The sequence below is a fragment of the Myotis yumanensis genome, unplaced genomic scaffold, assembly GCF_028538775.1.
Source record: "Myotis yumanensis isolate MYYU_CA2020_CCGP unplaced genomic scaffold, mMyoYum1.0.hap1 SCAF_2, whole genome shotgun sequence".
Classification (NCBI taxonomy): domain Eukaryota; kingdom Metazoa; phylum Chordata; class Mammalia; order Chiroptera; family Vespertilionidae; genus Myotis; species Myotis yumanensis.
Genome location: NW_027223753.1, coordinates 14,814,012 through 14,838,530, shown reverse-complemented (window position 1 = coordinate 14,838,530; position 24,519 = coordinate 14,814,012). Strand labels below are relative to the sequence as shown.

Genomic DNA, 24,519 nt, shown 5'->3' with positions numbered 1-24,519 from the left:
CAAGAGAGCCCATCCCCAGGGACTTCGAAAGAGAGGGAGTTTGGCTAAGGGAGAGGAAATGGTATTCCAGGAGCGGGGTGCAGCCCATGCAAAGGCATTTGTTTTGTTTTTTTTTATTACAGTTCACATTCAAATATATATATCCCCATTGATTTCAGAGAGGAAGGGAGAGGGGAGAGAGATGGAAACATCAATGATGAAAGAGAATCATTGATTAGCTGCCTCCTCCACACCCCCTACTGGGGATCAAGCCAGCAACCCAGGCATGTGCCCTTGACCAGAATCGAACCGGAACCGGGGACCCTTCAGTCTGCGGGCCAACACTCTATCCACTGAGCCAAACCAGCCAGGGCTTCAATGTTATTTTGTATTAGTTTCTGTGAACAGCTCAATGACCACTCGTACACTTCACAAAGGCTCTTCTTCAATGGCTGTTTGTTTTGTTCATTGATCTTGCTCTTCCTTAATACAAAATATTTCCTAGAAAAACTTCAGAAAATGCAGATGAGTCCAGGAAAGGAAATAAAAATCCCCTGCAATTCTACTACCACCCAGAGATAACTCCGTTGATATGTTCATATGAGATCTTTCAAGACTTTTCTCTCTACGTGTGTAAGTATGTGTTTTAACCAGGCGTGTACTACATGTAATCTATGCCGCACTTCCTGTTGTTTGGCAAAACGTGGTGAATGTTTACCAGGACACAGGACACTTTTCTCCCGAGTTACCTTGAAGGCTGCATTCATCTCGCATTGGGTGGACAGACCATTAGTCATTAAACCAAACCCCTGTCGTTGGACATGGAGACTGGTTTTGTGATTTTACTATTAGAAATGAAGTTGGCCCTAGCTGCTTTGGCTCAGTAGATAGAGCGTCAGCCTGCAGACTGAAGGGTCCCAAGTTTGATCCTGGTCAATGGCAGGTTTCGGGCTTGATCCCCAGTGGGGGCGGGGTGGGGGTGGGGGGGCCTGCAGGAGGCAGCCGATCAATGATTCTCTCTCATCACTGGTGTTTCTATCTCTCCTTTCCCTTCCTCTCTGAAATCAATAAAAAAATATTTAAAAAAAAAGAAATGAAGTCTGTGTATCCCCAAGTTCTTTAACAATTCAGGTGTCCCCCTTCCCATTCATTCCTACATAACCAAGTCCCTCAGACGACCGGAAGGCTGGTTCTACCATCAAGTTCCTCCCTCCACTGCTCCTGAGGGTCCCCGAGGAAGGTTTCATGTCCCACAGATCTGTCCTCTCTGCAAGGCAGCCATGGTGGCTCTGGCAACTGCTCCTCTCCCTTTGTAACCTGTTTCTCTGGCCATGATCTCCCCACACACCTTGTCCCTGAAGCCATCAGAGGCCCTGCACCCATCATGGTCCATTCAGGAGCACAGAAACCTCTCAAGTCTCCCAAACCCAGGGACTTTAATACCAGGGAGTTGGTTACCCAGATGATGGAAGAGCTGATGAACCAAGGAGGAAATTGCTCCGCCCTTGGAGCTAAAGGGCAAAATTGGGGGAGAGGGGGGAGACAGATGTTGTGACCAGGCGCTGGCCACCTGAAGGAAAGACGTTGGTGGCTGCCTGGCTGGAGGGAGCCCGAGCTCCAGAGGACACACGGCCATTGCTGGGGATGCCACTCAAAGTAAAGAAAGAGGGGAAGAAGGACCCTGACTTCTCTCCTCCAGCTCTTTCACATGTCCCATTGGTCAAACCTATCAGAAAGCTGTTGACAAAGGAGTCTGGGAAATGTAGTTTCCTACAATTACAGGACATGACTAGCATAAGCCAACCCTCAATTCTCCCAAAACACAGCTCAAATGTAGCTGTTTTGTCAAACAAACTTTACCGAAGACTGAGGGCTGATAGAAAGCAATTACAACACAGAAAAGGAAAACTTAACTACAGATCCTTGGCTATCACAGCCTACTACAGTGGGGCCTTGACTTACGAGTGTCCCGACTAACGAGTTATTTGAGATACCAGCTGTCTCTCCACCGATTTTTTGCATTGAGTTGATAGAGTAATTTGAGTTAACAAGCTCCTTAACGAGCTCGGTCTCGGAACGAATTAAACTCGTAAGTCAAGGCCCCACTGTACATCCGAAAGGCAGGCCCTTAGGAGCCAGCTCTCCTGCTACTGGCCTCAGCCTGCCGGGTCCCTAGGGTCAGCCAAACGCTCCCCAGGGCCAGAGAGCTATGGCCATGTCCACCCTAACCAGAGTCCAGGCCCCTTCAATGTTCCCTGAGGTCCAGTGAGGAGAAAATATTTCCTAAACACCCATCCCAACGAACTTCACGTTACTCCCCACGGATTCAGCTCCTGGGAGAATGATGGTTGGGTGAGCAGTTTGAATCTTCATTGTCCCGAACTAGAGGCCACTCATGAACTTTGCCCCCATCGTTAGCACAGTAGACAGTCCCTGAAGTTTGAGATTCGTACTTTCCTCCCCAACCCCCAGCAGATCCCAGACCTTAAAGGCTCAAGTGCCAGCAGCCCCCTAGGGGGAAGGCTCTCCGCATCCCACCCTCCAGCATGGGACCTGCTTTCCATGGGGCACAGGGGGCAGCGGACAGCCTCTACTTCCTCCTGCCAGAGCAAAGCCAAGGAGTCTCAGCTTTTCCTTTGCCACAAGGAACATTCTGGAATATGTTTTCTGCTCCCTGGTCCAGTTCTCTTCCTCAGGGAAAACCCCTGGGGATGGAACTACTGGGGCAACATGCACGTGCTCCAGGCTTTTGCTACCCGGTGCCAAATGGCTCTCTGATAAGGCTGCATGGCGTGGCTCCTCGTTGCCTCTCCTGCTCCCAGCTCCCTGATAACCACGGAAGAGTCTTGGGATGAATCAGCCACCGGACCAGATAAACAGGCTGGCCCGTCACTATGGCTACTTTCTGCATCGAGGAAAGGAACTCCCTCCACTCCCACCCAGGACCTGGAATGCCGAAGCACCCACACCAGGCACCTTTGTACCCGGCCCCACAGCTCAGGTCCCACCCTCCCCCTGGCCCCGCCCTGAGCCCTGAGCCCGGGTGGAGCCAGCTGCCAAGGCGGCAAAGCTTCCCAGCCTCCCTCGCCCGGCGCTTGGCCCGAAGGGGAGGCCAAGAGGGTTGTGTGCCCAGCGGCCCGATGAGGACGCTACTGACCATCCTGGCTGCGGGATCCCTGGCCGGTGAGTGCCCACCTACCCGGGAGCCAGTGCGCGGGGGCATCTCCCTGCACCCTGCCTGGCCCAGGACAGCCAGTTTCAGTTTCTTCTCTGCTGGGACTGAGCTGCACACTGCGACGGGGTGGGCAAACCCCTGCTCCCTCCACACCCCAGGGGGCCTCTTCCAGTCCTTCTTGCCAGACCTGAAAGGGCATTTTCTCCCACAGTGGCCAACTGTGCAGCCTGAAGAGGTCCTAACGCACCTGGCCCTTTCCAAAGGGGATGAGAGGGCACAGTTTTCAAATACAATTAGGTGGATTTTTTAAAATCCTCACCCAAGGATATGTTTTCATTGATTTGAGAGAGAGAAGAAGGGAGAGGGAGAGAGAGAGAAGCATCAGTGTGAGAGAGAAGCATTGATCGGTTGCCTCCATATGTGCCCCAACCGGGGGATCAAACCCACAACCTAAGTCTGTGCCCTGACTGGGAATTGAACCTGCAACCCTTTTCGGTGCACAGGACGACTCTCTGGTGGATGTTTTGATTCATCATTAAGGAGAAGTTTCTGGCAGATGCGTGAGATCCTAGGTTGTGTCTGCTCTCTAAGAAGCTTAATAAGATTCAGGGACCTTTCTCAGGAAGTAAAAGCATAGTCCTTGCTGGAGAGGGGGGATGGCCTGGGCAAGGCCTTGCAGGTCAAGAGCAGGATGAGCCCATGAAGGGCCAGAGCTTCCCGGCCAGTGCTGACTGGACCCACCATGTTTCCAGCTGCTGCCCAGGCCCCTCCAGTCTCTTCTCTCCCTGCCGTCACACCAGGCCCAACACCCTGGGGCTTTGATAAGCTAGGAAGATATGCATCCTCAAGAGACACCAAGACGTGTTCCTTTAGACCCCCACCCATTCTGGTTGGGAGCCATGGAGGCTCCTGGCCCTTTAAGACAGGGAACCCAGCGGTAGCAGTCCCTGGGAGATTGGTAAGGTCACTCAGGGGACCCGGGTTCGCTCACCCCAGCTTTCTCGGGCTGATTCCAGAGCATGTTGAATTGCCTTTGTTTGTTTGTTTGTCCTCAGCTTCCCATCTGGTTGACCTAAAATTATGTATTCATTAAAATGTCAAACTTTCTTTTATAAAGTCTACAGTTTGTCAGTCTCTGCAACACACGTTTTCCCGGGATTTCACAATGTAGACTTTCATCCGGGAAGTGTAGACATGACACAGGCTGAGGAACGGATGATGCATGTGAGGAGGAAAAGAAATGAGTGGGGTGGAGGAGAGGGGAGAATTGTTAGCCCTTGACACCTCCTAAAAGAGGGGGCCGGCCAAGGTCCAGCCACCCCATTTCAGGGAGCCAACTTCAGTTCCCTCCTGAGCGGTGGGAACTCCACCCAACCGGGGCCATTGCCTCCTGAGTATGTCCCAGCCTCAGCCACCTGCCTTCCCTCAACCCACACAGCCCACAGGATACTGACCCCAAGGAGCCATCTTCCCACTGCAGACCCTACCCCTTCACTACAGGAGGCTAACCCCCCTACCCCGCCCCCACAACAGACCTTGGCCTTCTCTCAAATCCCAACCCTCCTCTCTCTCCTGCCCTTGACCTTACCAACCCACTGGAAGCCATATTCTGTTCTGACCTCAAGCAGAGCCTTTGCCTTCCTAAGAAGGCACATAGTAGGTGGACAGGGATTGGTTTGGCTAGCAGAGAGGCAGGAATCTACAAACATGTTCTTTATCTTTGATTGAAATTACTGACTTTGGGCAAGTTACTTCTTAGACATCTTAGTTGACTATCTCTAAAATATGAGTGAGGATACCAACTTCAGGTGGTGTTATGAAGCAAATGAGAGCACCCTAGCTAGTTTGGCTCAGTGGATAGAGCATCGGCCTGTGGACCAAAGGGTCCTGAGTTCAATTCCCAGTCTGGGCACATGCCTGGGTTGCGGGCTTAATCCCAGTAAGGGGTATGCAGGAGGCAGACGATCAATGATTCTTTCTCCTTGTTTATGTGTCTGTCCCTCCCTCTCCCTTCCTCTCTGAAATCAATAAAAATATGTTTTAAAAAAAGAAGTGAATGAGAGATAACAACAAGTGTTGGAAAGGATGTGGAATAATTGGACCACTCAGACATTGCTGGTGGGAATGTAAGATGGTGCAGCCACTTTGGAAAACAGGTTGGCAGGTCTTCAAAAACTTAAACATAGAGTTACCATACGACCCAGCTATTCCACTTCTAGCTGAAAACCCAAGAGAACTGAACACAGGTGTCCATTTGAAAATGTGTATACAAATGTTCACAGCAGCGTTAGCCCCAAAAACCAAAAAGTGGAAACAACACAAACATCCATCGACTGATGAATGGATAAACACGATATGATATATCCACACAATAGCATATTACTCAGCACCCATTCATGCTACAGCATGGATGGATCTGGAAGACATTGTGCTAAGCGAAAGAAGCCAGACACGAAGGCCACATGCTGTATAACTACTTATATAAAAAGTCCAAACGGCAAATCCATAGAGACAGAAGGCGGGTTAGTGGTAGCCTAAGCATGGGAAAGGGGAAGAATGGAGAGTAGACTGCCAATGGACACAGGGTGATGTGATAGCGGGAATGGTTGGCATTTAATAGTGGTAATGGTTGCACAGTTTTGTGATATACTTTACAAAAACCACGGACTTGTGCGCTTTAAATGGTGACTTCTATGGAATGTGAGTTGTAGCTCAATGAAGAGGACACTAAGAAGTGAAGGAGGGCAGCGACGGTCAGGGAGCACAGTCTCTGGTGAGGGGGCGGGTGCTGTTTCTCACCCCCCCTCCTTGGACACTGTGTGCTGGGGGCGGGGTGCACGGGCCTCTGCTCACCCTGCTCCCCCTTCCTGCAGCTCGCATTGCCGAGGACACCTCGGATCTGCTTCAGCGCGTGACATTCCAGTCCAGCAACTTTGAAAACATCCTGACCTGGGACAGCGGGCTGGAGAGCGCCCCAGACACAGTCTACAGCGTCGAGTATAAGACGTAGGCTTCCCGCCCAACACGACCTCTTCTGACTCTGCTCTGAAACCAGCCCCTCCAAGAAAACGCCCCCTTCCACGTGCCCCCCACCCTGCCTGGTGTTACACCCCCCAATGTAGCTCTGCTTTTTGATTCTTTTTCAGAGGGAGGATGAAATAATGGTTAAAAGTATGGGTCTGGCTTGAATGCCAGCCCTCACCTATATAACCTTGGTCAACTGGGCAACCACACCAAGCCTCAGTTTCCCCATCCATAAAGTAAGAATAGCGATAGTGCCTTCATCATACGGTTGTTAGGTGGGTAGTCATGGGCACCGGTGCCCCACAAATAATTGTTTTATTTGTTGGTGAGACTAAGCCAACACAAACTTGTGCCCACCCCTTTGCACCTATGCCCTCGGTCCCCCGCAGGGAAAGCAGGCTGGCATGGGCTCAGGGGTCTGCAAACCCAGCTTTCCTTCCTGGTCCTGCCACTTCATCCTATGGCAACTCACTCCCCCTCTCTGAGCCTCAGTTCCCTCATCTGTAAAGTGGGGTAATAGCGCCTACCTCGAAGGGGGATGGTGACAATGAGCCCAGAATGTGGACTCAGACTGGCTGGGTTCAAATCCTGGCCCCCCCGAGGCATGCTTCAAACACCTGGGCATAATTTACTCCTAAGCCTCAGCTTCCTTATTTGAAAAGGAGCGAGGATAATGTCTGAATCTCACAGGATCGATGTGAGGACTAACAAATCATCCACATAAAAGGCCTGGAACACAGAACATGCTGAGTAAATATTAGATATCGTTATCATTCTTAATAAACCGCAGGCCCGACACCAGGCCTATTCATGCACCGTGTGCTCGGCCCCTCCCTGGCCTGCAGGTACGGAGAGGTAGGGTGGCTGGCAAAGAAGAGCTGCCAGCGGATCACCCGGAAATTCTGCAACCTGACCACGGAGACGGGCAACCTCGAGAAGCTCTACTACGCCAGGGTGACCGCCACCAGCGCGGGAGGCCGGTCAGCCACCAAGATGACCGACCGGTTCAGCCCTCGGCAACACAGTGAGTAGGAGCCCCTCTTATTACGGGGGCGGGGGGGGGGGGGGCGGAAAGGGGGGCGGGGGCAGAAGGGCTCTGCCTTCATGGGTGGGGAGCAGGGCTGCTGGGGATGTGGCTTTTAGGGAAGGCATCCCGATGGAGAACACCCCCCAGTGGTTGTTCATCCTCATCTCCATCCCACACCCCCTGGTTCAGGCCACCTTCATCTTTGCTCGACTACACGCCAGGCCTCTGAACTGTCCCTCCCTCCAGTCCCCGCCACACGCGCACACGCACACACACACACACACACACTCCTCCTTTGACTCTGTTCCAATCTTGAGTCTGATCTCAGCTCCCACATCACCTCCTATGTGAGCATCCCCACTCCCTGCCCCCAACCTGATTTTACAATGTCACCACCTGGTATTCTTTATCAAAATGAGCTGTTCATCGTCTCCATAGCTCATATCCCAGTCTTCAATCCCTTTTTGCTTACCTGTGAATCGCTGGCCTCCACCGCTGACACGTGAGCGCCGTGAGGGCGTGTGTGGGTGTGGAATTCAACGTATTCCCAGACTTTAGCATGGTGCCTGGCACATAGGAGATGCTCCATTTGTAACTGATGAAAGAAGGAAGGAATAACGGAAGGAAGGAAGGAAGGAATATGCATTGCCAAATTCTCCACACTAGTTAAGCAGGTGATAATATTCACTAACTCCACAACCACAGGTGGTTTTTTTTTAAGTAAATAAAAAATTAAACAAGCTATTTTATTCTTTTCTTGTCTTGTTCAAGTATAGAAATACACACAGAAACATAACAGTAACCCCAAATAATCTGAACATTTAAACACAACTGTATCTATTCCTTTGTAATCTGGCTGTTTGTTTTTCATATAGTGGTATCCTGGGCATTTATTTGCTCATGCCCATTAAATATTTTTTCATAGCATGATATTTCACTGCTAAAAATGGTCCATTCTAGGCCTGGTGTTGCTCAGTGCTTGAGGGTCAACCTATGAACCAGGAGGTCACAGTTTGATTTCCAGTTAGGACACATGCCTGGGTTGTGGGCTCGATCCCCAGTGGGAAGCGTGCAGGAGGCAGCCAATCAATGGTTCTCTGTCATCATTGATGTTTCTATCTCTGTCTTTCTCTTCCTTCCTCTCTGAAATCAATTTAAAAAAATGCACTTTTTAAAAAGGATCCATTCTATACAGGTACCCTACTCACTCCCCTAATTCACTTTTGAAGACATTTAGCTCAGTTTTTCAGTTTTATAAACACTGAAGTGAACATTCTTTTGGCTCAGATGTTTTTGATCCTGGAGATCAACGGACCCTTGAGGGCTTTCATACATTAGCTTTAGGGGAAGTGGGGCTCATGAATCCCTGAAATTGAGGGCAAGATTTTTGCATATGTACATTGTAGAGGAGAGGTGAACCATCGCATTCATTCAATTGCCAAAGGGGTCTGTAAACCAGTCAAGGTCATTTGGCTGTTTAGAAAGTCTGTCTGAAGAAAGACTAAACTCTTAGGCCTGGCCACTGAGGCTGAATCAATAATAATGGGCACCCCAAACATGTCGTTGAACCATCATCAGTCCCTAAAGCTGTCTGCCAGGAGGCTAGGGGGAAGGGCGCCCCAGGCAGATTCAAGGTGGGTGAAGGGCCCAGGATGTAGGGGGGCTGAGCCAAAGGCATGATCAACCACGTAGGGGCCAGTGTCCCTCTCCCTGACATCTTCCTACTCGCTCTTGGTCACCCCTTTGCCATCCTTAAACCCAAACACCGGTTGCTTGCAGAACTTCTCTTTTCTCGCCTGTTTGAGCGTCAACCTCTGAGGCAGGAGGTCACGCAGAGCTGGGGCTGGCGTGGGAGGAGCAGGGAAGCAGTCCTTTCCCGTGGTCCAAGGCAGCCTCACGCACTACTGGCTGGTTCCGATCTCTTTCTTTTCTTTCCTCTCTCTCCCTTTTCCCAGCTATCATCAAGCCACCTGATGTGACCTGTATCCCCACGGTGAGATCCATCCAGATGATTGTCCATCCCACCTCCACGCCCGTCCAGGCCGAGGACGGCCACCGGCGGACCCTGGAGGACATCTTCTCTGATCTGCTGTACCGCTTAGACCTCCACATCAACCAAACCTACCAAATGGTAAATAAATGGCAACTGCATGTGCCACCCTGGGAGTCCCGAGTGGAGTCACGTACACAAGAGCACGATAAAGTCTCTGACAAGTCCTGCGCGCCCAAGACCCCACTTCCAATTTGTGTTTGACACAACTTCTCCCAGACATACTTGACCTTTTATTTTGTACAATATTGGTTTTCTTAATTTTTTGCCTAATGTCTTCTAACATTCTGGGGAACAACCTCTATTAACATCCTCAGGTGTCCACTTCAGGAAATTTCTTCTGGCTGGTTCTCCACTATTTGTGGGAACTGGATACAGGCAGTGTCTTAAGATCTGTAATAATGAGAGATGGAAGGCAAGGGCATGAATTGTCAAACAATATACAAGTGATTTCCTTCTGTATTCAGAAAATATGTGGTATTTCCCCCCAGTATGTGCCACTAACTCATAATTCCATTGACTATTTCTGCACTCAAGGTAGTGGTGGTGGTCATGGTAGTGGTGGTAGCAGTGATGGTGGTGGTCATGATAGTGGTGATGGTGGTGGTGGTGGTGGTGGATGTTATAGTGGTGATGATGGTGGTAGTGGTAGCAGTGATGGTGATGATGCTGGTGGTGGTGGTGGTCATGGTAGTGGTGGTAGCAGTGATGGTGATGATGCTGGTGGTGGTGGTGGTCATGGTAGTGCTGGTAGCAGTGATGGTGGTGGTGATGGTGGTGGTTGTTACAGTGGTGATGATGGTGGTAGTGGTAGCAGTGATGGTGATGATGCTGGTGGTGGTGGTGGTCATGGTAGTGCTGGTAGCAGTGATGGTGGTGGTGATGGTGGTGGTTGTTACAGTGGTGATGATGGTGGTAGTGGTAGCAATGATGGTGATGATGCTGGTGGTGGTGGTGGTCATGGTAGTGGTGGTAACAGCAGCTAGTATGTACTGAGTGCTTACTATGTACCAGACACTCTTCTAAGTGAGAGTACGTGGGGCTTGGTGACTGACTAGATTTGGGGATAAAGCAGGAGGCAGGTGGATGGGATTGGAGCCCTGCAGACTGACCGCCCATTTCTGGTTTGGGAGCTGGTGGTGCCCTTGCACTGAGTGCAGTCACCCAGGCAGAGGTGTGAGAGGTGTAGGTGGCCTGGGCTCCGCGTGGAGATCGGAGTATAAGAGGAGTCACTCTGGGTTCTCTGCCAATTTCAGCACCTTCAAGGCAAGCAGAGAGAATACGAGTTCACTGGCCTGACCCCCGACACAGAGTTCCTTGGGACCATCACAATTGTTTTTCCGATCCACTCCAAAGAGAGTGCCCCCTACACGTGCCGCGTGAGGACCCTGCCAGGTAAGTGTGGCTGAAGCGGAGGGAGGTGGGACGCCTGAGTTCAAGCCTTCACTGTGTGCTTCCCTCCCTGTAACCAAGGCGAGGCTGGGCAGTGCTCTCAGAAACTGCGAATGGTGATTATTAAAGTCAATCTTTGCTTATCCACAAACGCAGTAGCTGATGGGTTATCATAGCACATGTTTAATCTCCACCCTCCAGCCTGGGTCCGGATTTCCTCTCTCTGGCCTGCTTAGGGTGCACCTCGGCAAAGCAACTGCACCTTAATGTTAACCCAGGTGACAGACACTGGGAGATTATCTGCAGAGGGGGAGCAGAGGAGATAAAAAGATCCCTCCATATCTCCCGGGGTCAAATAACAAGAGCAATGAGAGCTAGCACCTGTGCGGTGCTAACCAGGGACCAGGCACGACTGAGCGCAACCCTGTCATCACCCTCATTGGACAGATGAGGAGGCAGGGTCAGAGTGGTTCAGTGACGGCCCCGAGATCACACAGGTGGTGAGGGATAGAACCGGGCCTCATGCTGGAGGCCACGCCCTCCCCGTTGTGCTGCTGCAGAAACAGCTTTGAGTCACTGGCTCGGTGAGCTGGTCCCGCGCTCTCTTCCTCTGGCACCTTGGAACTCGACTCTCTTCATGAGCGGGGTGACGTTTTTTATTGGTGTTTATTTTCACAGGCAGATGGGAATGTAATGCTCAGAGCAGCGAGTTTGGAGGGTGAAAGGGATAGCAGTGGGTTGGATTTGGAGAGCCGGACTCCACCTTAGGCATCTGGTTTAGATGGATGAGGTCAGCCGGTGAGTTCTGTCCTAATGAGCAGAGGAGAGGCGGCTGTGCGCAGGCCCTCGGGTATAACTGCAGCCGGGATCGGTGCTGGTCCTCCGTTTTGTTGGGAAACTCAACTCATCAGTTGCCCCAAGAGCCCACAGGAGACGGCTTTCTCCACCGCAGTGCATTCGTGTCGGGGGAAGACTGCCCGGTGGGACAGCCAGCCCTGGCCACGTGCCCGGGCAGGCCCTCCCTGGGGACAGGGCCACTCAGGAGACCAGGATAGAATTTGGGAAGAGGAAAACTAGAGAAAGGAAACCAGCGTTACAGGCGCTAAGCTGGGAGCGTATAGATGGCCGGTGACCCTCTCCCCCCGGCCCAAACTAGACAAATCTCACCCATTCCTGGCCCGCCCCGCCCCCACCCTGCTTTTTGACAACCGGCGGACCACTCCTCCCGCATCCTTCCGTTGGCTTGTTCTTTCTTAACCTAGCTCAGTGGTTCTCAACCTTCCTAATGCCGCGACCCTTTAATACACTTCCTCATGTTGTGGTGACCCCCAATTTCATTGTTACAAACTGAACATAATTAAAACATAGTGATTAATCACGAAAACAATATGTAATTATATATGTGTTTTCCGATGGTCTTAGGCGATCCCTGTGAAAGGGTCGTTCGACCCTCAAAGGGGTCGCGACCCACAGGTTGAGAACCGCTGAATCTAGCTCATGATGTGATGCCGCTTTTATATAAATCACACTTCTTGTTGGCTATTTCCTGCTGGCATATAGAAGGCACCGTATTCTCGAAAATGAAGTATTTTAATAACAATTCCAACCATTTATTAAATGCCTATTCTATTGCCAAGCACTGTGTTAAATGCTTTACCTACATGATCCCCTTTGGTTTGTATAACAATCCTGCAAGATGGGTAGCCTCATCCCCATTTCACAGAGGAGGGACTCGGGCTCAGAGAGGTTAAGCAACTTGAAGGTGACCACACAGCTGGTCAGCAAGCCTCATTAGGTTCATCTGATCCTGAAGCCTGAGCTCTAACCACCCCTTTGCTATTTTGTTTCTAGCTAATCGCCCCCACTGCCCTCTTATTCCCCTTCCTGCCATTTCAGAGTGATACGTCCTGCCCTTGACCCTGTCTCCTGGGGCCTGTCTTATCCCCAGAGCCTGGACTCTCTGCTGGATCTACCTCTCAGGATATCTGGGATGGTCACAGAGCAACACCCTAGTATCTTGATGCTGGAAAGGACTCTAGGGGTCACCTCACTCCACGCCTAACTTTGACAGATGAGGAAACCGAGGCATCCTGATGTTGGGTCTATGAGGATGAGGTTTGGAGTTACACATGTCCATTCTGACTTTCCCACTGAATTGCTGGGTGACCTTGGTCAGGTCGCTTACCCTCTCTGAGACTCAGCTTCATTCGACGTAAGCAGGGCGTGTCCCTGGCTCTCTGTGTCTGATGAGGTGACATAAGTAGAGCACCCACACAGGGCAAGGCACGTCTTAAGAATTCAGTAATCACTGGCTGCTGTCATTCATACGTGGTAGAGCAGAGAGGGTTGTGCAACAGAGAGGAGGATGTGCAACAAGAGAGGAGGATCAGGGGCCGAGCCAGACATCTAACCCCCCACTCGCGAGCGTTGCTTCTATTATTTCTTCCTGTCTCCTCGTGGGTGAAATGGCACATGGAAAGTTCCGTGTCCCTGACCTGTCCTGGCACAAGGACAGTGGTTTTCCATGAGGTCTGTCACGTACAGTCGGGTCGTATCTTCTCCCTGGAGCATGCTGGGAGTGTCGTGTGGCAGGGGCAGGGTATGGCCGGAGCTCAGGGCCGGGGGAGGAGCGAGGGGTGGGCTAGATGTCGAGGCTCCGGTCCACGGCGTTCACGGTGATTGCCAAGGTCATGGGCAGCTGGTGCGCAGCAACTCCAGCTGAAGCCACTGGGCGGAGAACAGGAGGGTACTTTGGAGAGTCAAGAACCTGGATAATACCAATCCCCAGTTTTAAACAAAAAGCTCCAATGACTTCTTCCTCCCCAGCCCCTCACCAGTCCCCCCTGGGTTGGTGACAGGAAGTGTGACATGCCTGGCTGTGCCCATCCCAGAGCCCAGAGCCGGAACCACCGGAAGAGGGAGCACACGAAAGCCCTCAGGCGTCTATTTCCTTCCCTTTTAGAAAGGGCAGTGCCTCCTGAGCAAGGTGGTCCCCGATACCCAGGCCTTTGCTTGGAAGGGAGGGGGTAGGACAGCCCCTCCCCTTGTCACTCCCTCTCCCCCTCCCCCGCCACCCTGGACCCCGAAGTCCCAATGGAAATGCCCCGCCTGTGTCCACTCCGGGCAGATCTCTCAAGTCCTTCCTCCTAAGGCAGTGGTTCTCAACTTTTCTAATGCCTCGACCCTTTAATACAGTTCCTCATGTTGTGGTGACGCCCAACCATAAAATTATTTTCGTTGCTACTTCCTGTCATTTTGCTACTGTTATGAATCGTCATGTAGATATCTGATAACAGGATGTATTTTCATTGTTACAAATTGAACATAATTAAAGCATCGTGATTAATCACAAAAACAATATGTAATTATATATGTGTTTTCCGATGGTCTTAGGCGATCCCTGTGAAAGGGTCGTTCGACCCCCAAAGGGGTCACGACCCACAGGTTGAGAACCGCTGTCCTAAGGGGAGACACTCCGTGGGCATGCAGACCCTCGGCCCAGAGGGTGCCCGTAGCTGGCTATTGATTGGGGGCCTGGATGAGCTTGGCCACGTGGGCTGGGACCACGTGCGAGGCCCTGGCATTGTGAGCTGCAGCCGGTGGGCAGGGCCTTGTCACAGTTCCCCAAGGAGCCTGAGAACAGAATTCAAACCAGGCCTCCCAGCTTGTTATGAAAAGCACATCTGTCAAGGTGGGAGCATAGACCATATTTACAAACAGCGTGAAACGGGATTGACAAATTCTGAATGTTTAGATGGGGTGGGGCGGGGGGAGGGAAAGGAGGAGGAGACTCTTTCTTTGTGCTCTTGCCACCCTTCCAGTAGCAGCGGCTCCCAGGCCAGGTCTAAGGAGGGAGGGGAAACCCTCGGATGGACCCACCCTCCCGGGCCTCACTCTCCCTGTTCTGGCCTCTTTGCTCACGCAGACCCGACATGGACCTACTCCTTCTCCGGGGCCTTCCTGTTCTCCATGGGCTTCCTGGTCGCAGGGCTCTGTTACCTGAGCTACAGATACGTCACCAAGCCGCCTCAGCCTCCCCACTCCCTGGTGAGCACCCCACCTGGCGCAGGAGGGGGAGGTGTGGGAGGACCCCCAGCAGCCGAGGGCGTAGGCCCGGGGAGCCCTGGCTCTCCCTGAAGTGCAGGGGTCAGAGCACAAAGCAGAAAGCCAGGCCTCGGTTCTCCCTCCGATATGAAGAGCTTGGCCAGGTGGGCTGGGGCGTCCTAGCCGTGCCAGGCCCCTGGCACTGTGAGAGGCCAGGCTTGGCAGGGGCGCCTGAATGGGGGTTGGCGGGGAGTCGGGAAGAGCGCGCTTGGAAGAAAGAACCACGCGGCCTGGAGCATCCACGTCCAGGCAGGCGGAGTGGGACCCGAGAGCAGGCCCCCGCAGGGCCGCAGAGCGGTGGGTGCTGGGGGTCCCCGAGCTCAGCCCTGTCTCAACGGCAGCCAGTTCCACCCCCTGGGAGCACGGGCCCGATCTTAGCATATTTTTTCAAGAGAAGTCAGAATTGCAGATGATAATGCGAAATCTCTCAATTTGCAAGTAAACCACACACGTCCCATGGCAGCCCCCGTCTGGCCACCAGCACTGCGTCCGCTAAAGGCCCTCCCACAGGCCGAAGCCCAGGCCCGGGGGCTCGGAGCGGGGGCTTTCGCCCATCTGAGGGGCTCGAGGACAATGCACTCACTGTCACAGCCCAGATGAGCCATTTCCTATGAAACTCTCCTGGTCTCCCCTGTCCCCCATCCCTTCCCACCTTGCCCCCTACATTGGCCCTTAGGAGCCCCTGAGCAAGAAGCAGTGTGGGCCACCACCTCCAGAGCGTACCCCAAGGCCACCCCAAATCTAAGTCATCTACTTCCTGGACTATCTACCTCCCGGAGAAACCGTAGTGGGAACCTCCCTCTGAGAGAGCCCGACCCCGGGAGAGGCCTCAGCTCCAGGCCGGCAGCCCTGCCCTTGGGGGGCGGTGGGGCATTTAGCGGAATCTGGGGGAGGTGAAGGGACCTGTGGGATATGCACTTGAAAAGCCTCCGATGGCCTCTGCTGTGGCCTCTGCCTCCCCACGGAGGACCTCACCTCCAGGCGCCCTCGGGGAGCTGGGAACGGCTCCTAACAGGCCTGTTGTTGTCCCCGAGCAGGACGTCCAGCGTGTACTGACCTTCCAGCCTCTGCGGTTCATCCAGGAGCACGTGCTGATCCCTGTCCTGGACCTCAGCGGCCCCAGCAGCCTGGCCCAGCCTGTCCAGTACTCCCAAGTCATGGTCTCTGTGCCCAAGGAGCCCCCGGGAGCCCCCCCGCTGCACAGCCGGTCTGAGATCACCTACCTCGGGCAGCCGGACCTCTCCATCCTGCAGCCCGCCCGGGCGGCACCTCCCCAGGCAGGCTCCCCGCCGTCCTACGCTCCCCAGGCTGCCCCTGAGGTCGGGCCCCCAGCCTACACACCTCAAGTCACCCCCGAGGCTAATGCCCCATCCTACACTCCGCAGGCCGTCTCTTCCTACGCCCCCCAGGCCGCTCCGGACAGCTGGCCCCCTTCCTATGGGGTGTGCATGGGAGGATCTGGCAAAGACTCCCCTCCGGGGACACCCTCTGGTCCCAGACCCCTCAGGACTGAGGGTCAGCTCCGGAAAGAGCCACCAGCCGCCGACCTCTCCCTGCAGGGGTTGGCTTCCGGGGCCACGGAGGAGCCCCAAGAAGCCAAACCCTTCCCCCAGAGCCTGTGCATTGACCCGGACAGAGCACACGACACGACTGTGCTGCACAAGGGGGAGCCAGGGACACCGGGGTACCTGAAGGGCCAGCTGCCCCTCCTCTCCTCTGTCCAGATCGAGGGCCACCCGGGGTCCCTCCCTCTGCACACTCCTTCCCTCCCATGTTGTCCCATGGACCAGGGTTCACGTCCCGGGGGCCTGCTGGAGTCCCTCGTGTGTCCCAAGGACGATGGTCCCGGGTCCGAGCCTGAGGCCACGAGCTCGGCCCCTGGGGCCTCAGCCCTGGAGCAGCCCGCAGAGCTGGACTCCCTCTTCAGAGGCCTGGCCCTGACCGTGCAGTGGGAGCCCTGAGTGGACGGCAGGACGGCCTGGGGCTTCCCCCTCACCCCCAGCCCAACCTCACATCCGCTGCCGTCACTCCCAACCCACCATGCCGTGCACACAGCCCACCCGCCTCGGTGGGGGCCCTGAGGGAACCAGAGGAAGGGAGCAGGAAGACACGATGAGGACATCAGATGGGGAGTGATGGGCACGCATCCTGTGCCAATGAGTGTGTGCCAACGAGTGCGTGTGCAGAGCTCTGCAGGAAGGGCGGACCGTCAGTGCGGGGAGGTAACTAACGCAGGGGGACTTCCAAGGCTGGGGCCCAGCTTCTAGTACGCTGGGCACAAGGTTCTCTGGGAGCCTAGTCTCCCCCCCCCCCCCCCCCCCCCCCGGCTCCGGGTCAGTCTCATAATCGAGTTCGACAGAGAGGGAGGTCTGCCTCCTCTGTGACTCCCTAGGTGAGAGAAGGAGCTGGGGAAAGGATGCCTCGTAGCAGGCTGGGCAGAACCAGAACAACCTGCGCTTCTGCCGAGGGAGGCGAGAAGCAGCGCCATGGCCAGACTCCAGGGAGGGGTGCGGCCTGGGGCTCATTCCCAACCAGGGCTGCTGCTGCTGCCTGAAGTCGCAGCCTTCCAACTCCACTCCTCAGCTAGAGGCTGCGCCCCCAGGGAAATGCAGGTCCACCGGGGAGGGAGGGCCTTTCCATGGAGGGAGTTTCAGACCCCATCCTGGGAGCAGGGTTTGGAAGGAAATGAGCCCCCGTGGCCCCTGAAGGAGACACAACCAACACCGGCACTCACTTCACGACTTTGGAAGCTCAGCCTCGGGTTCAGCCCATCTGGGTGCAAATTCCATCCTCACCACTCACCACCCCTATGACTTCAAGCACATGAATCAGCGCTCAGAACCGCAGTTTCCTCCTTGGTAAATGGGTGTGAGAACCCCTACCTCACGGGTAGTGGTGAGGGTGAAACTAAACAACTCTGTAAAGTGTGTGAGTGTCTGGCTCAGGGCAGTGCCCAATAAATGGTAGCTACTTCCTGTTGTGATTTTTTTTTTTAATCAGACAGCACAGGACCCACTGCCCCAGTTCCGGTTGGCTTCAGACCAGGCATTTTCTCAGATTATCCTGCTTTCCCCGGGATTGCTCCAGGCCAGGCCAGGGAGCTAGTCTGTCTGGTGGAGGAAGCCAGGGATGGAGTCACAGGGCCTCCCGGAAGCAGGGGCCAGGGACAAGTGGAACCTTCTTCCCGAGGTTGTAAGTGGGAGCTGTTTCGGGGGTGTCGGCATGCTCAGGTGGCCCCTTTGCGTGGAGCCCCGAGGCCTGCCTCCTCACCCCCATGTCTGCTCACGTAGGGAAAGGGCCTTGCTCTGTGCTTTCGGGGTGCCGGTACAACCTTTGTGCCATTTGCATCTCAGATGAGAAAACTGAGGCCCCGAGCGGAGAAGGGACTCACCCAGGGGCCCCATTGAGCCCATGACGCGGTTGGAGCTCGAACCTAGTGCTTTTTGTTCTCATCAAGAGAAAGGACTTTGCACACCAGTTTGGATTCTTAGAGGATGAGACATACGGGCCCCAATGGGGTCCCCGTCCCCTTTCTGTCCCAAAGCCGGATCTGAACATCTCTGAGAAACAGGACCACTGTCCGGCTGCCTCAGTGTGGCTTCTGCAGTGTGCCACGCCAGCACGGCCAAGGGTGAACCTGAAGGGGCGGGGGGCGCGATGACGGATTGAGAAAAGACAGACAAGAGAATAAAAGCTGGGTCTGGGTGGGACGCTGTCCTCTCTGATGGAGAGCTAGCGACAGCACCACAGGCTACAAGCCGTGTCTTTATTTTATAGCAGATTCCACAAAGCAAAGTAAGGGCGTGGTCAAGATGTTTACAACATTCTCGTGGGTTTCGAATCTACTCAATTACATGCACCTGAACTCTATCAAGCCCACATGACTCAGCCACATGGGACCACAGGTTCGAACCATAGGGTCAAGCTTACAACTACGGCCTTTGGCTATAATTGTGCTGGGAGGGCTCTGCCCTCCAAGCTGGGACTTGCACGTGGCTTTGCCATGAGAGGACCGTGCCCTCTCATTAGTCCGAGGCTTGAACCTGTCCAAACACTGTAGCCGCTCTCCACACAGGAGAGAGTACAGTGTCCTCCTTCCCCTGAACCCAGATATGCCCTCCCTCCCCTCCCTGCGACAAGCACCAGGTGGTGTTGTTCTTATCTGTTTGCAATTAATATTTAACATTTCAGGGTTGCCGGTTTAGGCCCAATAGCTCCATAAGAGAGGGTGGGCCGCCCTCCCAAGCACCCCAGGCCCATTCTCCTCTTAGCAGCCACTAAGTTGGCGTTAATGAATGCCCCCCCTCTCCCCACTCTGCAAACAAGGCTGCTGCCTGTCACTTGGGATGAACTTGGCCAAAGGGTGTCTGTCTTCACCTTGTTCAGTAATGAACAACAGCTTCACAGCTGGACTGCTCTCACCAGGTGAGTGGGACCCGGCAACACAGAGGAGTTTCTTTATTAAAAGCCATAAACCTCTCTTCCACTTCACAGGGCCACAAGGCTCTCTAAGCTCCTCCGAGTGACAGATGCACCAAGGACTCCATGACTCTGGAGGGTGGGTGGAGTCTGAGTGCCTGCGGAGGGAGGTGAATGACCGACCGAGTACTGTGACCCTCGTCAGGCTGGACCCCTCCCAGGACAGGCCGCAGGCTGCACCCAGCAGGTCTTGGGTGTCCTAGGCAGGCAGCCCAGGCCTGCAGTTACAGCCACAACCAATAGAGGGCAATGTCCCCAGCCCTGAGAGCAGGGCTGGGACCTGGGGTTCCTGAGTGACCCAGGCCCTGAACCCATTAGCAGGAATCTCCGAGCTGCCACCTGCCTCCAGGCCCGGCAGAGCCCGGCCCAGGAGGAAAGGAACAGAAGCAGTCAGAGATGAGGAGGAACTCAGGCACGTGGCCCTGTGGTTTCAGTGGGCGATGACTCCTTTTGTATTATTGATATTTGCAAAGGAGGAAATGTTGCATGGGGAGGTGACTTGCCCAGGTTGTTTCCTAAACTTGCCTCATCCTGAGAATCCCCTGGGAGCTTAATAAAAATACAACTTCCCCAGTCCCCCCCCCCACCCCCCCCCCCACCCCCACTGCCTCCCCGCACGCCCCCCACCCCCGCCACACACACACAGAGACCTTCATGCTAAATCCATGGCTCCTGGGGAATCCGGGTTTTTAACAAGCGCTTTTAGCGATTCACCTCAGACATGTTGAGGGAATAGTGCCCTTATACCAACAGTATCCCTGTCCATGGCCTCGAATCACCTCCCTAGAGTCACCCCCATTATACCCCCTGGATGGGGGTAGGGCTACTTGGGTGGTATTTCAGTCTGTGCTGCCTGCAGACCCGCCGCCTCCCAAGCCCTGGACCCCAGGAACATAGAGGGGTTGGTTGCCTGAGTTTTCAGCCACAGAAGAGGGGCTGAGGGGACTGGAGCTCCTCCCAGGTCCCCGGAGACCAGGTCCCTCCGGCCCCTCCCAGTCTGAGTGTCAGCCGGGACCAGGAAGCTGTGGCCAGATGTCAACACCAAGGCTTGTCCCTGTTGCTGTCCCTGCCCTGCCTTCCAGAAAGTGGGAGAGACAAAAACAAGCTGAGGCAGGAACGGATGGAGAGATACAGACAACCCGGCCTCGCCTGCTGGCGCCAGCAGGACACAGCTCTGAGGCCCAGCCCCCTGCTCAGCTCCCATGATCCCTTCCCACTCTGCAGATGGAGGGGCACGAGGAAGATCCATTTTGACCTGTAAGTGTGAGGAGAACAGTGACCGGGAATAACCTGAAGTGCAGGAATGATCTAGGGAGTGCGGGATGAGGGAGGTCGGGGGGAGAAGCACTGGGCCAGACAGCTCTCCACGTGGCCACAGGAGAGCCGTCAGCTGTCTGGGAAAATGGTGAGGAGGTTCAGGGTGGTTGATAGGTGAAGTGGGGGTCAAAGGACTGTCCTACATGTCCATAGGCCCAGGGAAGGCAATAGAAGGGAAAAGAAGAGAGGAAGGGGGAGAAAGAAGGAAATACTTTGAAGAGTATTAGCCTTGAGTCGGTACTATAGCAGACAGTTTACACGTTGTAAACTCATACTCATTCTGCAAGATAAGTATTTGTTCATTCATTCATCCATTCATTGTTAAACAAGCAGACACCGAGGGCCCAGCGGTATGCCAGGCACTGTTCCTGGGGTTAAGGATATAGCGAATAAGACAGGCAGGCAAGTTCCCTGTTGTCTTAGATCTTATCTCCCATTTACCCATTAAAAAAACAAAGCCCTTGCCAAAACCGGTTTGGCTCAGTGGATAGAGCGTTGGCTTGCGGACTGAAAGGTCCCAGGTTCGATTCCGGTCAAGGGCATGTACCTGGGTTGCGGGCACATCCCCAGTAGGAGATGTGCAGGAGGCAGCTGGTCGATGTTTCTCTCTCATCGATGTTTCTAGCTCTTTAACTCTCTCCCTTTCTCTCTGTGAAAAATCAATAAAATATATTTTTAAAAAAAAACACAAAGCCCTTGCCCAGCCAGTGTGGCATGTGGTTTAGTGTCTACCTATGAACCGGGAGGTCACAGTTCGATTCCCGCTCAGGGCACATGCCCGTGTTTCAGGCTTGATCCCCAGTAGGGGGCGTGCAGGAGGCATCCGATCAATGATTCTCTCTCATCATTGATGTTTCTATCTCTCTCCCTCTCCCTCTCTGAAATCAATAAAAACATATTTGTAAAAAAACAAAACAAAACACAAAAAACACAAGGCCCAGGTCTGTGAGTACAGCTACCAGAATTGGGATTTAAAAACCAAGATTTGCATGACTTCAAGTCTAACCTCTGCTCAGCCTCCTGACCTAAGGGTTGGCTGTGTTCACAATGAGGCACATCAGGGCCTGCCTGTGAGGAGGGGTTTGGTCAGCAGACGGGGCGGGGGGGAGCAGGAGAAGGCTCTCAGCAGCCCTGAGTCATGCAGCTGTCGGTGGGGCTCTCATTAGCAGACACCTGTCTACTGGGTGCAGGGCCTGTGCTGCAGGCTTCAGGTTTCCTAAATGAATCTTTGCAATCAGATTGCAAGGCAGGAGTCATTGACCCCACTGACAGATATGGTTAGCGACTTCCCACGGCCACACAGCTAGCAAGTGGTGGCCCGCCCACCAGGCTGCCTCGGGGGAAGGGTGGCAGGACCAGTCCAAATGCTTGTCGCCGGCTGGATGGGAAGCCCGAGCTCCTCTTTGCTATGTGTACACCTTCACATCCACCCTCCCAGTGAATGTACAGATGTGGGTCTCGGGAAGCCCTTAGGTTGGCTCGATACAAGATGGGAGAGAGCTGCCAAGTGTTCCCCCCAAAAGATGCTCTTAACACTGCACCGGGGGGAGGGAGAATGCCCAGAAAGGGGCTTTCGGCCTCGCGTCCCTGCCCCGCTGTCTGGCCCTGCGGACTCACCACTGGCGACCCGCTACTGACCAATCTGCCCGGCACTCGTGTGCAGCATGTCTGGCTCCTCCAGCGTCACCGTCACCGCTATGAAGAAAGTGGTTCAACGGCTCCGGCTGGAGGCCGGGCTCAACCTCGGGGTTTCCCAGGCAGCTGACGATCTGAAACAATTCTGTCTGCAGAATGCTCAACGCGACCCCCTGCTGATGGGAGTATCTTCAAGTACCAATCCCTTCAGACCCAGAAAGCTTGTTCCTTTCTGTAGTGAAATGAACTGTGAAAGTGTCTAAACCATGTTTCTTTTCTTTTTTTCCCCTCTTTTATTTATTTATTTATTTATTATTATTTTTTATAATATATGTTTATTGATTTCAGGCAGGAAGGGAGAGGGAGAGAGAGATAGGAACATCCATGATGAGAGAGAATCATGGATCGGCTGCCTCCTGCACACCCCCTCCTGGGGATCGAGCCCACAACCGGCATGTGCCCTTGACCGGAATCAAACCCCGGACCCTTTGGTCCGCAGGCAGAGGCTCCATTCGCTGAGCCAAACCGGTTAGGGCTAAACCACTTTCCTTGAATCAGTGAATATTCAAAGAGAGCTAAAGCTGAAGCCTGTACAAAAAGCTTATCCTATAACATGTGCCGTGCTACACAAACTTCTGCTTTTGTCAGTCCTTAGCATCTACCTCTCTGAATTTTCATGAATTTCTCTTTCACAACAATGATTATTTTATACTAGAGGCCTGGTGCATGAAATTCGTGCATGGGGGAGGGGGTCCCTTAGCCTGGCCTGCACCCTCTCCAATCTGGGACCACTGGCTCCTAACTGCTCGCCTGCCTGCCTGCCTGCCTGATCGCCCCTAACAGCCTCTGCCTGCCAGCCTGATCACCCCCTAACTGCCCTCCCCTGCCAGCCTGATCACCCCCTAACTGCCCTCCCCTGCCAGCCTGATTGTGCCCTAACTGCTCTCCCCTGCTGGCCTGATCACCCCTTACCACCTCTGCCTTGGCCCCCGCCACCATGACTTTGTCTGGAAGGATGTCCGGAAGATGTCTGGTCTAATTAGCATATTATCCTTTTATTAATATAGATACACTGGCAGCAGCATACAAATAAAATAGTATAAAAAGTAAAAAAAAAAAAAAAAGAAATGGGCAGGAAACTGAGATTTTGGCTGAGAAATCACTTGTGTTCTCTCTCTCTCTCTCTCTCTCTCTCTTTCTCTCGCTCCTCCCCCCACCAATGAGAGGCCCCAAGGCACCAGGAAGAGTGACAGGCACAGTGTTGCTGGGCCCCTGAGGCCCCAGGACGGGGCCAGGGACAGCCTTCCCCAGACCTGGTCATCCCCTAGACCTGGCTCAGGGGTACCTCCCCGATCTCCCCTGTTGTAGCTGCCTGTCTCCTTCTAGATGCCTCCACATCATGGTCTTATCTTACTCACATTTGCCTTCTCAGTGGCCACCAGGCCTGGCAAAGGGCAGGTATGACCACTGTGAGGGAAAAGGATTGAGAGGGGGAGGGTGTAGGAAGGTTGGGAGGAAGGGCCCTGAGGAATTTGGACAGTGAAGAAGAGATGGCGTCCCCACTCCCTTCTGCCTGTGCCACGTCCCCATACACACATGACCGTGACCACACAGGTGCTGGGTGAGTAGCTGCAGGGAGTGGTAGAGAGACAAGAAGCCACATACCCTGGCTGGCGTGGCTCAGTGGTTGAGCATCAACCTATGAACCAGGAGGTCATGGTTCAATTCCTAGTCAGGGCACATGCCTGGGGTGTGGGCTCGATCCCCAGTACGGGGCATGCAGGAGGCAGCCGATCAATGATGCTCTCTCATCATTGATATTTCTGTCTCTCTTTCTCTCTTCCTTCCTCTCTGAAATCAATATATTAAAAAAAAAGCCACATACTTCCATTTTAGCCAGTGATAACTCTGAGCACATGTCTTCCACTGTCTTCATGAAATGTGGGTGCCCACTCACCGTCCCCGTTTTTTAGGAGGGAATCAGATCAGAGGGGCTGGTGTCTTCCCCAAGGCCCCGGTCAGTGCGGGGAGAGTTCAGATCAGAACTCCGGGCAGCTGGGAAACTCCCCTGATCCGCTCTCCATACAACCAGCCTGAGCTGCTCCCTCCTTCCACTCTCATGGGGGCTGGAGTTGGGCTGGAGGGACCCAGCTGAGCAGGAGGAGCCACCGGGAGGCCGGGTGGGTGGGGACAGCTCCACCTGTTGCCTCTGCCTGAGCAATGCTGGCCGAGGGAGCAGCCCGTCCCTCACAGTCCCCGTCCATTGTCATCGCTGTCTCAGCTGCTATATTTAAGGCCGTGCAGGCTCCAGGATCCACTCTCCTCCCGTCCCGCTGA

General features: G+C 53.9%; 1 protein-coding gene and 1 pseudogene across 3 annotated transcripts; both read left to right on the top strand.

Moving 5' to 3' along the window:
* The first annotated feature begins 3,084 nt into the window (after nucleotides 1–3,084).
* IL22RA1 (interleukin 22 receptor subunit alpha 1) lies at nucleotides 3,085–17,067 on the top strand. Of its 3 annotated transcripts, XM_070403177.1 has the most exons (7): nucleotides 3,085–3,162; nucleotides 6,028–6,160; nucleotides 7,024–7,202; nucleotides 9,161–9,336; nucleotides 10,512–10,650; nucleotides 14,573–14,694; nucleotides 15,789–17,067. In XM_070403177.1, exons 1-7 carry the CDS (start codon nucleotides 3,120–3,122, stop codon nucleotides 16,710–16,712), a joined length of 1,716 nt encoding a protein of 571 aa, XP_070259278.1. In that variant the 5' UTR covers nucleotides 3,085–3,119; the 3' UTR covers nucleotides 16,713–17,067. The 3 variants fall into 3 exon arrangements, with proteins under 3 accessions (XP_070259278.1, XP_070259280.1, XP_070259279.1); XM_070403179.1 differs by lacking the exon at nucleotides 3,085–3,162 and having other exon boundaries at nucleotides 6,090–6,160; nucleotides 6,869–7,202; XM_070403178.1 differs by lacking the exon at nucleotides 3,085–3,162 and having other exon boundaries at nucleotides 6,133–6,160; nucleotides 6,301–7,202.
* Nucleotides 17,068–22,211: 5,144 nt separating this feature from the next.
* LOC139001556 (guanine nucleotide-binding protein G(I)/G(S)/G(O) subunit gamma-5 pseudogene) lies at nucleotides 22,212–22,445 on the top strand (annotated as a pseudogene).
* The last annotated feature ends 2,074 nt before the right edge of the window (nucleotides 22,446–24,519 follow it).